This window comes from Atta colombica, unplaced genomic scaffold (assembly GCF_001594045.1).
Source record: "Atta colombica isolate Treedump-2 unplaced genomic scaffold, Acol1.0 scaffold9, whole genome shotgun sequence".
NCBI classification, from domain to species: Eukaryota; Metazoa; Arthropoda; class Insecta; order Hymenoptera; family Formicidae; genus Atta; species Atta colombica.
Genome location: NW_017259583.1, coordinates 2,784,429 through 2,798,645, shown reverse-complemented (window position 1 = coordinate 2,798,645; position 14,217 = coordinate 2,784,429). Strand labels below are relative to the sequence as shown.

At 27.8% G+C, this 14,217-nt stretch overlaps 1 protein-coding gene, 1 long non-coding RNA gene and 1 pseudogene across 2 annotated transcripts; 2 read left to right on the top strand and 1 right to left on the bottom strand.

The window, feature by feature from the left end:
- Window positions 1-4,440: 4,440 nt before the first annotated feature.
- Window positions 4,441-6,858, top strand: LOC108693277 (annotated as a pseudogene).
- A 110-nt stretch (window positions 6,859-6,968) lies between these two features.
- LOC108693373 (lymphokine-activated killer T-cell-originated protein kinase) lies at window positions 6,969-8,852 on the bottom strand. The gene is made up of 5 exons (XM_018202267.1): window positions 8,721-8,852; window positions 8,008-8,241; window positions 7,638-7,934; window positions 7,229-7,423; window positions 6,969-7,129 (listed from the first exon to the last, which is right to left on the bottom strand). The coding sequence occupies exons 1-5, from the start codon at window positions 8,830-8,832 to the stop codon at window positions 6,969-6,971; spliced, it is 999 nt and encodes a 332-aa protein (XP_018057756.1). The 5' UTR covers window positions 8,833-8,852.
- Window positions 8,853-10,713: 1,861 nt separating this feature from the next.
- LOC108693337 lies at window positions 10,714-13,263 on the top strand. Its single transcript, XR_001932018.1, has 4 exons — window positions 10,714-10,907; window positions 10,990-11,139; window positions 11,897-13,049; window positions 13,141-13,263. It is a non-coding gene; the product is annotated as an uncharacterized LOC108693337 (long non-coding RNA).
- The last annotated feature ends 954 nt before the right edge of the window (window positions 13,264-14,217 follow it).

Sequence of the window (14,217 nt, the reverse complement as noted above, 5' to 3'; positions counted from 1 at the left end):
TATATATATATATATATATAAATTTAGTAGATACAATTGTATATTGTTGTCGCATCTATCATATTACCAAAAGAATTTATATGTTGTTATTAAATAATGAATATCCAATGAATATCCATTGGCTCGATTTTTAATAAAGTGAAGGATGTTGATTATTACAAAATTTGATGAGTTCTAAATTCAATCTAAAGATATAAATAATAATGAAAAGAGAATCATAACTTTTCCTTTTAAATTTTGATTTTGATTTTCCTTTTAAATCATTAAAAATGTTTTAGAAGTTGTATCTTCAGCTATCGATAAAAATGAATTTTTGATTGGATACAGAATATTGAATAAACTTAATGCTTTTACAAAAAAAAAGACATGAAGATAGCGATCAATAAAATGTAATAATGTAGTTTATAAAATTGTTTGTAATAATTGTGACATGTTAGTCAGACTGATTAAGACCATTACACACAAAAGCCTGATTTTTTCATTATCTGATTAACTTATGGTTAAGCTTAATCTGATGTTTTATCCAATAGGCTTCATCCATGATATCATCATAGTTAAATTCCATTGAATAAAATATCAGATTACAACCTAGTACAAGTTAACGAAGTATAAGTTAACGAAATAATGAAAAACCGAATCAAAACGATATAAGTTGCATAATCACAGCATAAAGCCGCTGGACCAATAAGCATCCGATATAAAAACACTATATTGATTTAGATGCTCATTGGTCCATATGTTGCGGTTATGCAGCTGTCATTTTATGTGTGATTCTAAGAGATAGTTAAAAACACGTGTCTCTGAACATAAAAGAAACTTAAATTAACATATTTCAAAAGACTCAGTTGTTACAAATCATATGCTTGAATCATTGGAAATGATCGATTGGAATGTGAAAATATTGGATTACTAAATAAAATTATAATAAAAAGAAAAATTATTAATAAAAGATTAAAATCGGAAATGATTCAAAGCTCAAAAAAACAGGATTAACTCAAACGAAGAAGGACTATAATTAGATAAGACATATTTCCACATACTTGATAATAATGCATATTTGTTTATATTTGTTGAAATTAATTCGTTTGGCCTTTATTATTCGTCAGAGTCAAAGCATGATGGAAGTAATACTTGCACTATGAGTCAAAGGTTATCTGTCATTTCGTTCTCGACCATTGACATTATATTGATAGAAATGAAAATTTTATTTTATTCCATCATTATATACTGTTTCCCGTCATTTTTATTTATTACAAGAAGTGGAAATTATACAGTAATTATAGTCTTCGTCATTTCGTCATATCGTTTTATTTATATTTTAATTTTATTATATCGTTTTAATTATAGTCTATCATATTTTAATTTTATTATATCGTTTTAATTATAGTCTATCATTTTATTAAATTGTAAATTTACTCTATTTTTAGATTATGCAATCAGTTCCTCTAATTGCATTGTTTAATCTTTTTGTGATATCTCATTAAATTTCTCATTAAATATTTATGCATAACAGGAAATTATAATGGGAGAGTAATCAGTGTGTAGATTTTATAATAAATGAGGATATCACGAGAGAGTCATATAAATGTTAACTGAAATATGCATTATAGATTATACATCACAATATCGTGAACGTTTTTTATAGAATATTTTCTATATTCTGTATCTATTATTATGACAATTAAAGTAAATAATGAAGATCAAATGAGAACGCAATTAATAAAAATCATAATCATAATTATTTACATGTAATGAAAATTATTTAATCGGTCATATTCTCTGTAATTTTCGTTCTTTGGAATAAAGAAAATTACTGAACATTATATTTTCAAAATTGTAGAAAATAAAAGTAGCTTAGTAAAGATTTTAATTTAAACATAATTAAAAAAAATTGCAAAAGTAAAAATGTTTGAAAAATGAATTTTTTAGTTAAAAATCACAATTTTTCAATTTTTAATTATTTTTTATAAAAAATGTATGACTATAGATATGATACTTTCTGAAAAAATAGTGCAACGATTCGCCTTCTCTTCAAAAAAGATACTCTGAAAATTAAAAAAAAAAGTAATCGTTAAGAAAAAAAAAATGTGAAATTATTGTGTAAAATATAAAAGATTCATTATTATATTATAACTAAAATATACTAATTAGTAGGGTTGGCAAATAATGCATTATTTGTAATGTTGTTACAAGTTATTTTTTTCGGTAACGAATGGGTAACGACGTTACATTTTTTTCTGAATAACGTTCATGGTAACGCAATTATATTTTTGAGGTAACGATTTCACTAGTTTTTTATCATTACTTTATTTCTAACTACGTAAAAGTTTAGTTAGTCGTAACTGTAGCCGTAAAAAATAGAGATGAAACATTAACGGTCCGATTGGCTGTCTAAATCATGCGATCATGACGCCTTTTTTTCATTGTATTCACAGTTTACATGTATAGATTAAATCAGATATAATCTTTATAGTATATTTCATTTCTTAAAATAAAATTTTTTCTATATCATATTTCACAAATTAAATATTATATATATATAATGTAAATTATAAACAATATTATTTTATTATAATATAATTTTACCTTAGAGAGTATTTACGATGAGTCATTCTTGTTTTTTTCATTTCTTTTCTTCGAAATATTTGGCTAAATAATTCTTTTCTAGCCTTTCCTTCTTTATAAACATACAACTTCGTAAATGTTTTTTGAAGATGTTAAAATATATATAAGAATCTATTCATAAAATTCATTAATAAAATTTTGTATATTTACAAAAATTATAGAAATTAACCCACACACAAACGACTCATCACAGTAAAAAAAAATTGTATATGTATTAAGAGTTAAATGTATAATTTAAAGATATTAAATCTTATTAAAAGTAATACGAAAAATAAATTTATTTAAGTATAAAAATTACAAAAAACGTAATATACATATATTATGTGATTTGATAGCATCTATTTCATGAAAATGCACAATATTTATTATAAGCATATATTTTTTTAGCTCTATTCCATTAATAAAAAATAGAATTTTGACATCTTTTTTATATTTACCGCAAAAATCTACATATAATACTCTATTAGTAAAAAAAAAAATAACGAAAAAGTAACGATTCGTATTTTGAGACAATAACAGTAACGAGTTACTTTTGCAAATCGATAACGAGTAACAGAAACGAGTTATTTTTTTAGAAAAAAGAATGAAAACGGTAACGAGTTATTTTTATAAGATAATGTTGCTAATCCTGCTAATTAGAAACAGGCTTTTAAAATTATTTTAAGTTTAATTTGATTTCGTATAATTACGAGCGATTAAAATTTTAGATATATTTTATATAATGAAAAAATCGTAATATAATAATGTACAGTATAAAATGACAAACGACAAGGTTTTCCTCAACCTTCTAGCAAAGCATTGATAGCACAAATTGTTAGAAAATGTTAAAAAATTTTATTACATTCGCAGTCTACAACATATTTATATTTTCCAAAATTTATTATTGCTGACAACAACAAAATAAATTACAAATTTCACAGCGACATATGAGCGCGAGCCTGACATGCAGACACGAACTTGTCAATGCCAAAGATTCGATTCTAGTAGAAATCAAAATATTTTTACAATTTTATTTTATAGGCATATAACTAATGTAAATGTACTTTAACATAATATATGAATTGGCAGAATAAACGTAAGTATAAAATTGTAAACAATATAATTAAATAACGATGTGTGAATACATGTACGAATAAAGTATGAAGTAGAAATGTCCCATACTTAGTTAAAATACAGATCTAAATAAATAAAAAAATATTAATAGATAAAATGTATTACTAATGTATTATTAATAAAAAGTAAAAAAGAGAACTTGCGATAATTATATCGCCACATTATATATCAACTGCAATATCTATTTATAATAAATTATTAAATATCGCGTTCAAAGAATTCACGAGAGAATATATACGCGACACATACGGAGACTGGCTCAGCTTATTGACAGAAAAAAAAGGACAACACTAAAACAATCATGAGATAAACACGAGACAGGTCGATAAACGCAAACAGAGGAATTTAAGTATCATATTCTTGATACATTATTTTGAAAGGTTATTTATTTGACTTGTAAGGGTGAAATCACATTACGGAATAGAGAATGCGTCATTGCAACAATCACTCAGCGTTATTCTGCATTTGATGTTGCGGAATAGCGAGTGTATCATTGTTCTTATAATAAACCGTCGTATTTTGAAAGGTTAAAATATGACGGAATTGCGTAATATCGAGACGAATGAAGCAAAATGACAAAATTTGAGTACATAAATATAGGTACCAAGATAAAAAAAAAACAATGATGCATTACATGCGATTTCAGCACGTACCTTTTTCCACACTTGCCATCATGCCAGTTTTGTGTGCTATGTTCACACGATGCAGAAAAATGATAGTAAATGCGTTAAAGTAGTTCAAAAAATTGTTATGAGATTGTAAATATTAAAACATTAAATACAACAGTAATAATTGTTTTTACAATTTGAAAAATTATATTTTATTTTAAAAAGCAAATTATTAACATGAAGTTAGTAATTTTTAAATTATATTCATGCTGGATACATCATGTGAACATAGCACATAAAATTTGCGTGATGGAAAAGTGCGGAATAGCGCTGATTGGTTGCTTCAATGACGCATTCTGTATTCCGCAGTTCTATTCCGGACCGTGTGATTTCACCCTAAAGCCTGATTGCACCAACGTTACTTTAATTTTAAGCGAGGCTTAAAATCATTGGAAGAATTACATGGTGGTGCAGTTCGGTCAAACCACGCCTACTTTTGCTCCACACCGTCTATTGTGAAGGGACTATCAATTGTGAAATATGGAACGGTATTCATTTCCATTCTTATTTTAAAACCGTCTTAAATAATGTCTTAAATGCTAATACAGTCCTCGGATTAACTTATGACATTTTAAGATACCGTACTTAACCAATCTTAAATGTAAAAATCGACTATGAATATTGATTTTCACGTTATGAAGTTGATATCGAATCTTTCTCTGTGCAAGGAAAAGGAGGATGTCTCGTCATTTATCATTGTTTTTTAAATAAAAAAACATTTTCGTTATCAATTATCAATATTATAGTGGAATCTAAAAATACAAAATTTCGGAAAAAAGATTAATTGGAAAGCATTAATTGATATTTTATCATATTTTCAAGTTTTCATATTTTTCATAAGATTATTATTATTTTTTTTATAACAAATATCTTAATGAAAAATATTATCTAATATAATCTAATTAATATTTTGTAATGCAATATTACTTGAATTTTATCTAATTTGGAATTAATTTCTAAATCATTGAGGCATAATACTGACAGTGATTGGCTGTGTTCAGCAGATTTTAATTTTGGAAATGTATTACAATTACTATGATATAGATAGATTCATATTTGTCCATATTAATTACTAAGCAAATAATTTTAATATTGATATACGTAATTATAATAATAAAATAATTATATAATTGTTATTATATAATTAATAATTAGAATAAGAAATTGTCTAATACACATAAAATTTTCTATAATTAAATATGTTTATCAATGAAAATTAACAAATTTATGTCTATGTAAAATTCTAGTCTCTTGTTTATTTTATTTAAATTTACTGCTAAATTTATCCATGCAATATATTTGATTTAGATATGTATTAATTTGTTCTTATTTATTAGTTCCACTTATGCCTTTGTAAATATTAGAAAAGGTATCATTGCCATTGACAATTTGACTGTAACATAAGATGAACCTCTATACCATGTATACACAAGAATTAGAACGTTGCAATATACAACTATGCTGCAAATGTTTTCTGATATTATGGACGATTACAATACCTTGTTTCTGAAATATCATGATAAGTGCCCTTTATTCTTACGCCAACGTTCACTTCATATGTATTTACAAGAAATCAAGATACATATATCTTCTCTATAATATTTATATTTATAAATCCTTAATATTATATTGTTATAATTATTAAATTTAAATTATAAGAAAAAATTCTTTATAATATAACGCATACATATTATACATACATTATTCATTAATTAAACTATTTGTTGAATAGTAAGGCGAGTTATTAGAGCAGAATTGGATTATATGCTCGATGTTCAAGAAACTAGCTTATTTGTTGATAATATAAATATGAATTTACCATTACAATAGTATTTATTAGAAATTTTTTTATTCATATCAAATATCTGATTAATTATATGCAGATTTTAGAAGATAGTAAGATAGCTAGACAACAATTATGAGATATAATAAGTAGACATAATAATGTTCTAAAAAATTGGAAAAATTTCTCACAGAAATCGGAGATATGTTTGCAGAAATAGCATTTCTAGTCGAAAAACAGAGAGTTGTTGGTAACAAAATTATATCTAAATTATGTAGCATTACTAAATGTTGAACTTAGAAAATATTTATACATATATACATTTAGAATCTTTTTCTAGGGTGAACAAATTAATAATATAGAATAGTTTGCTAATAAAACCACGGATAACATCGACGGTGGCCATATTTAACTCAAAGTCAGAACAGAGAAGTCACAGATATAGAAAGGTATTATAAACACTTGAATGCTTAGTTATTTTTGATAGGATGATATTATAATAAGTATAATAAGTTATAATAAGTATAAGTATAATAAGTATATCATCTTATGCAGCGGAAAATCAAGATTATCATAAGTATAATAGTAATAATATGTCTTAATAATATAATAGTAATAATATCTTTTATTTATTATCGCGTCATTTTAGAAACTATTTCAGAAATATAATCTTATAAGATACCTTCTGAACATAGTTTATTTTAAAATACTTTAATGTCGATGATTATATATATATATATATAAAATAAATATATGTGATGAATTTACATAATTATAACTTACAATTTTTTTTTCTTAATATCTGCGTATTTTTTATAGTAGTTTACTAGTGCTTTTGCACTGGGTCTCAATTTGTAATTTGTGGTACATATAAAAAATACTTCCAATATGTTATTATAATCTTCACTGAAGTCAATAGCAGGTAGAGCTGGACGTGTACCTATATATAAAATAAGATTTTTATTTTATTAATTTAATTTCTATTAATTTACCTCAGATAACATTATAATTAACAGGCACATTTCAAATTGCTACTTACCATATTTATTTTCATCTATACTAATATCAGATTCATCAAGCTGATTATTTCTCGTATCTTCAGACGTAGTACAATTATCAAAAGATTCATTTTCGTTAAAATCTTCTTCACAGTGAGGTGTCGATAAAGCTATCATTTCCCAAAGGACAAGACCATATGTCCAAATGTCAGCAGCACTCGTCACTGGTCCATTTTCTGCAAGAAAAATTTAACAATTTTTAAAAAAACCAGTCGCGAATATCATAAATCAAACATAAATGTAAAAATAAAATTTCTGAAGCAATGATTTAAAAAATTATGAATTATAAACTTGATATATATATATATATCACAATTTCAAAATTAAATTACAAATTTATGTAAATATAAATTAAAAAATTATAACACATAATTAAACAAGCAAACATACCTGATATAATCTCAGGAGGATTCCAACATGTTGTCCCAATATAAGAAAAATCACCTTTGGACGTGTCTATTTCTAAAGATTTTGTCAAGGGTAATGAATTTCCAAAGTCACATAATTTAATTGTGTTGAAATCATTGGACACCAAAATGTTCCAACTTTTTATATCTCCATGTAATATGTATGCAGTGTGATGTAGATACTCAAGACCTTTTGCAATTTCAAAACCGACTTTTAAAATGTTCTTGGCTGGGAAAGGTTCGTTCTCAAAGATCTCCCGTCTCTCCTCAATTTTGTCACCTGATTTGCCATGTTAATATTAATATAAACACATAAACTTTAAAATGTTCAAATTAGTTAGCTCTATAAATACCAAGTGACATATCCAGTACTTCCATAGCTAAGCAAGACTTTCCATCTTCTCCTTTAGTGAATGCTCTGAAACCAATGATGTTGGGATGATTCAATTGTCGGAGGACATCAGCTTCTAATCGGAGATTTTTATTATTTCTCTCGTTGCTTTTTTCTTTCAGCCATTTCTTTACAGCCCATGGGGAGAGTTCAGAGCCTACTTTAGATGATCTTTCAAACATGTACACTGCAACTCCTGATAGAAGGCATGGAAATAAAATAGCTTAATAGATAAAATAAATAAAATTGCAATTATAGTAATACAATAAAGCATTAAAAATTATTATATGATTCATCATTCTTAATCTAATCTTTTTTTCTGTATATAAATCATAAAGAATAATAAGATAATCTATTTTAACAAAATAATACAAGTTTTAAATAATAAGTTAATCACATACTAATCCTAGTTAAATTAATCGTAACTTGGTCCAAGTCATTCTAAATATTTTTTATTCTTTTTATCATTTGAATGATAAATAGAAAAGTAAATATAATTATATACAATAATCAGATATTTTTTTAATCTAAAGCAAGAAATGTTATTAAGCAGAGAGAAGAAAAGAATTTATAGATATAAATACAACAGCTATATATTTTCAAAAAACAATATAATTATTTGTATTTCTATTCAAAATTATTTGCTTAAATAAGGAAGATAAATTTTTTACATACCGGTGCCATAGCCTATTTTTTGCAGCAAAGGTGAAGCTGGTATTTTTATGGGAGTATTTAATTCGGCTTTGTTTATTATCCTCATTCTCGGCGGTGTACTAAACTCAGCCATAGTCGAAAATTACGAATAAAATTGAGAGAACGGCAGAAACGAAATGAATCACAAAACAGACGCTTAGAAAATCGTTAGCTTTCAAACAATTTGAATCTTGTCGAAACTGCGCAAGCCCTATGATGCAGCCAATGGCTACGTTTACATCGTGCTTAGAGCTGCCGCATATAAAATTTCTGTAATGGCTCCTGTGCACTGGATGCCGCGAGGCAAAATGAGACGCAGTAACCAATGAACACATTAAGAGCTGTAAACTTATTGGCAAACGTTTCCAGTGTACAGAAGCCATAACAATAATCTTAAAATATGAACGTAAATCGATAAGCCAATCAGGATACTTTAGATCTACTGGAAAAATAATGGAAATAAACTTATCTATAACCTTGCAATAGGATGAATCGGTTGAAACTCGCTTTATGGATAAGTTTACTATTGGATTGTCTAGAAAGTTCGTGCCGACTACCTATATAATTTAATAAATGTATACTAAAATTTAAATTTTCTTTGTTTCAATTTTCCTTCAATATCGGCACGAATCTTCCGGAGAATCCAATACTATTTCTGTTTCCGTTATGGCTTCTGCACACTGGAAACGCTTGCTGCGCGACAAAATGTGACGCAGTAGCCAATATGCTTACAGCTGTAATGTGTTCATTGATTACTACGTCTTTGCCACGTGGCAAGCATTTTCGCGTCCATAATAGTAACTAATGGCTCCTGCACACTGAACGCAGAAACGCTTGCCGCGTGACAAAATAAGACGGGGTAACCAATGAACATGTTAAGAGCTGTAATCTTATTGGTTACCGCATCACATGTTGCCGCACGATGAACTAGGTAACTAGGAAATCGCGTACTATTTCATTTGTACGTTTTTGTCATACAACAAATTTTTCAGTTATGTTGATTGACTATAAAGAGCTCCGAAGACCTCTCTCTGTTCTGCACACATTTGTCATACGACAAAAACGCACAAATGAAATAGTACCCTATCACGTATCGCCTATTTTTTTCGTTGATATTAGCGAAATATTAGCGAAAGAAATAGGCGGTACGCGGTTTCCTAATTGTCTAGTTAATTACTATTAAGTTTAGTTAAGGTGCAGCCACAATAGAAGGAATAAAGAATTAGGAATAAGGAATAACGATCATTAACAATTCCAATCTATCAGAAACCGTGCATTCCAGTCCGATATCTGATAAGTTGAAATCTTTATTCCTTATTCCTAATTCCTTATTCTTTCTATTGTAACTGCACTCTTATTGTACTGCGTACCGCGCTCCATGTAATTACAGTAGAACTAGTACTAACCAGACACTCAGCAAAAAAATGCGTGTTTGTGCAGGTATGACTGCGCAGCTTTTGTTTTGAGCCGGATCCAATAAAATGTAAGATGACAAGAACGTATATTACACAGATTCCGTGTGAGCAGATATCTGTGGTAAAAGAAGACAATTTAAGAGCTGCACCGTAAATATTTCTAAAAAATAGATAAAAGAAAGAAAAGTTATGTTACGTGCAGTAATAAACAATGCAGTAATAATAGTAAAAATTCACAATGCACTTTTTTTCGTCATCCCAAAGATAGCGTAAGGTAAGTTTTTATAATTTACAAAAAGTAAGTAATTTATGCTAGGTTAACTTAAACAAAAAATCTTAACTTAAACATCAAATGTAATTTTTTGAAAAAAGATAATATTTTTACATTGAAACTACGTTTACACGGCATTCTTAATTATGTTTTTTAGAGCAAAGCAATAGACTCGCATGGGACATATATATATATATATATATATATTCTCTTTTGGGCCTGAATTTTTCAAACATTAACATGGCGGATGCTCACGTGACTGCGACGCGGAGATCAAAGATGCCGACACGGAGTGTCCCTACTAGTTATAATGTGATGTAATCACATCCTAATGGCTTGCACACTGAACGCGGAAACCAATGAACACATTAGAAACTGTAAGCTTATTGGCTACCGCATTACATTTGTCACGCAGAAGCCATAAGAGTGTACTGCACGCGGTACAGAATTAACTAGATAATTATAGAAACCGCACAAACCGATGTAAGATAGTGTGAAATGTGCTTATTTATACTGTACTTATTTATACTGTACTAATTCCAAGTGCTTGATCATTAATTTTCAGATTGAATGAAAAGCCCCTGCTAATAGTCGTTTGTATCACTAATCGAGTCTCTCAATTCATTTGCGCAAAAGTTTATGTTTCATTAAATATGATATTGTACTAAATTTTAACAAGGAAATTTCAACTAATAAGGAATATAGAATGTATTTGGTAAGTTTTAATTTTTGTACTGTTAAACTTTTCAATTTTGATGCAAATAACAAAGTTTTTTTTGGTCATTCGAAGTAAATTATATCATGCCGATTATAATTGTAATTATATGTGTATTGTAAATATACGAATTATTATTGATTTGACACAAAGTATTACAGAATTTGCGATTTAGTAAGCGACTTTTGGAAAGAATATTAGAAGTCAATATGTCACGAAGCGATAGTATGATCTAAATGGAACATTCTTTTTTAACCCGTTATTATAACCGAATATTTCATATACCGAATAGATTTTTTGTTGTTTATAATTCCAAATGTACCTACAAAGCAATGTGTCAAAAAATAGTTTGAAAATGTTAACATGCAGAAATATAATATTAAAAATTACTACTAATATTTAATTCATATTATAATATTAAAAATGCAATAATAATATTAAGAATTACAATAAAAGTATGATAAGAATATATTATTCTTTCATGTCATGTAATTTTAATTTCATTTTTATCTTTAATTTTTTGGTATTTTACTTTTCAATACTTATACATTGCTTGCTTCTTCATATATCACTTTTATATCTTTTTGTATCTTTTGTATTTTTTTTAATCTAACATAGAAACAAATATTTTTTTAGATCAAATTCAGTTTTATTTTTCAATATAGTCTCCTTTTACACAACAATACACTTTTCCCAGCGATGCTTCCACTCCTTTAACCCATTCAAATAATAGTTGACATCTTGCTCTGCAAAATAGGTTTCTACAGATGTGATGACCTGTTTGTATGATGAAAATCTCTGTCCTCCGAGCCAAATTTTGAATCTAGGAAACAGGAAAAAGTTGCTGGAGGCCAGATCTGGTGAATACAGTGGGTGGTCAATCAATTCAAACTGCAATTTATGAATTTTTGCCATGGCGACCATCGAAGTATGAGGCGGTGCATTATCTTGATGGAACAGCACTTTCTTTTTCATAAAATGTGGCCGTTTTTTTCATAATTTCTACCTTCAGCTTATCAATTAATGATGCATAATACATTCCCGTTTTTGTTTCACCTTTTTTGAGATAGTTGATAAATATAATTCCATGACTATCCCAAAAAACAGTTGCCATCACTTTCCTGGCTGATGAAACTATCTTCGACTTCTTTGGAACACTCTTCGCAGTCCACTGTTTTGACCGTTCCTTTATCTCAGGAGTGAAGTGGATCCAAATTTCATCAACAATTACTACTCATTGTAAAAAATCTAACTCGTTTCGCTTAAACCGCTCCAACAAGGCCTTGGAAATGGTCGTTCGAATGCGTTTTTGGTCCACAGTAAGCAAGCGCGGCATCCAATGCATGGTTAGCTTACGCATGTTTAATTCTTCAGTTAATATATGTAGTTCAATAAATATACAAACACGTTCTATCGATATACCCACAGCCTCTGTTATCTCTCTAACCTTGATTCGTCAGTCGTCCAGTACCATTTGATGAATTTTTTCAATGTTATCGGTGATGGTTGCAGTTATTGACCGTCCTGAATCATTATTAGCCAAGCTGGTAACTAAATGACATTTATATTTACGTTTATATTCAGCTATCCACTTTGCATAGTAATTAATGATACGTTAGAGTCTCCGTGAACAGCGTCCAACTTGGCTTTAATTTCCGCAAGCGTATTGCCTTTTAAACATAAGAATTTAGTCATGATGCGATATTTGTTTTTTTCTATTTTTATAAAAACACATCGACTGACACAAATGACAAAGCGACATCGACTGTTAAAAAAGCGTTCCAAATAACTATTTTCACAGGTATCTTTCAAAGCAGTGCTGGAATTTACTTGCAACCAAAGGAGGGGGGAGCAAACTAATTTTTTCCGCCTAACGCCATCTACAAGTTTAACTAAGGCATTATGAATACGTGAGTATCCGTCATTTTTATTCCTTTTTCTACTTCTTGCTCTGTTCGTCGCTGAGCTGAGAAAGTTATGGTTGTTACGGTTGTTATATAGGTTACATGATAGCTTCTAAGCTATTGGAAATCTTGTAGCTTCGTATTTCTGCACTTCGAAATTTTATCTTAAGACTAAGAGACGAAAAGAAGAATATAAAAAAACTGAAATATTATATATTAACGAAGGCAAAAAATTTATAAAATGTCTTGTTGCGTTGTGATAAACTGTATCAATAAAAGATCAAAAAAAGATATTCGATTATTTAAATTTCCTGCGGATAATATTCGTCGACAATTTGCTGTATTGTTGTAAAATAAATACATGACTTGTGAATAAACAATATACAATGTAATTATCACTATAAACCTGAATTTTTCTGTATATGATTTTATTCATAAATATACACTAAGCTTGAATAAATTCTTGAATAGTTGTTAATAATAAATTTGTTTTTAATCGTATACAGTGAAGGAAATAATATTTTTAATTATTTGTAGGAAATAATATTTAAAATTTTCAATAACTTCTTGATTTCTATCAATAGTATCTATAAGGCCTGTATTTATAAGGGTGATTTATGTCTCTGAAGGGTTCAAAAATGAGTTGAAACATGTAAGTAATATGTTTATATAATAAAGTTATTTTAATAAAAAGTTTTATTATATCTGTATATTATTTGCACAACGATTATCACATCTGATTCCTATTGCCTTATTATCGTCATTTCTTTTGGAAAAAATTAATTTTTTTCCAACTTTGACACTTTGTATCTTTGAAATTAAGCCAACAAACGTCATGAAGTTTTAGTTTCAAATTTGTGCGAGCAATAACTTCTTAAAATCTTTTAGTGTACTTTAGGATACACTTTTGAAGGGAACCATCGCCGCGATATGATGCAATTTCAAATTGCTGATACTAGCAGCCTCTCATGAATCAACAGATAATATCAATACTCGAACTTAAAATCGCATATACACAATTAATAAAAAAGAATATTTTAATTCAAAACATTTTGATATTTTGATAAAAATAATTTGTACATAAGAATAATTACTCTCATAAGAATAATACTCTCAGTTTTAGATTTAAAAATCTCAATAAATCAAATGTAACACTTGAATTGAGTCTTAAGAT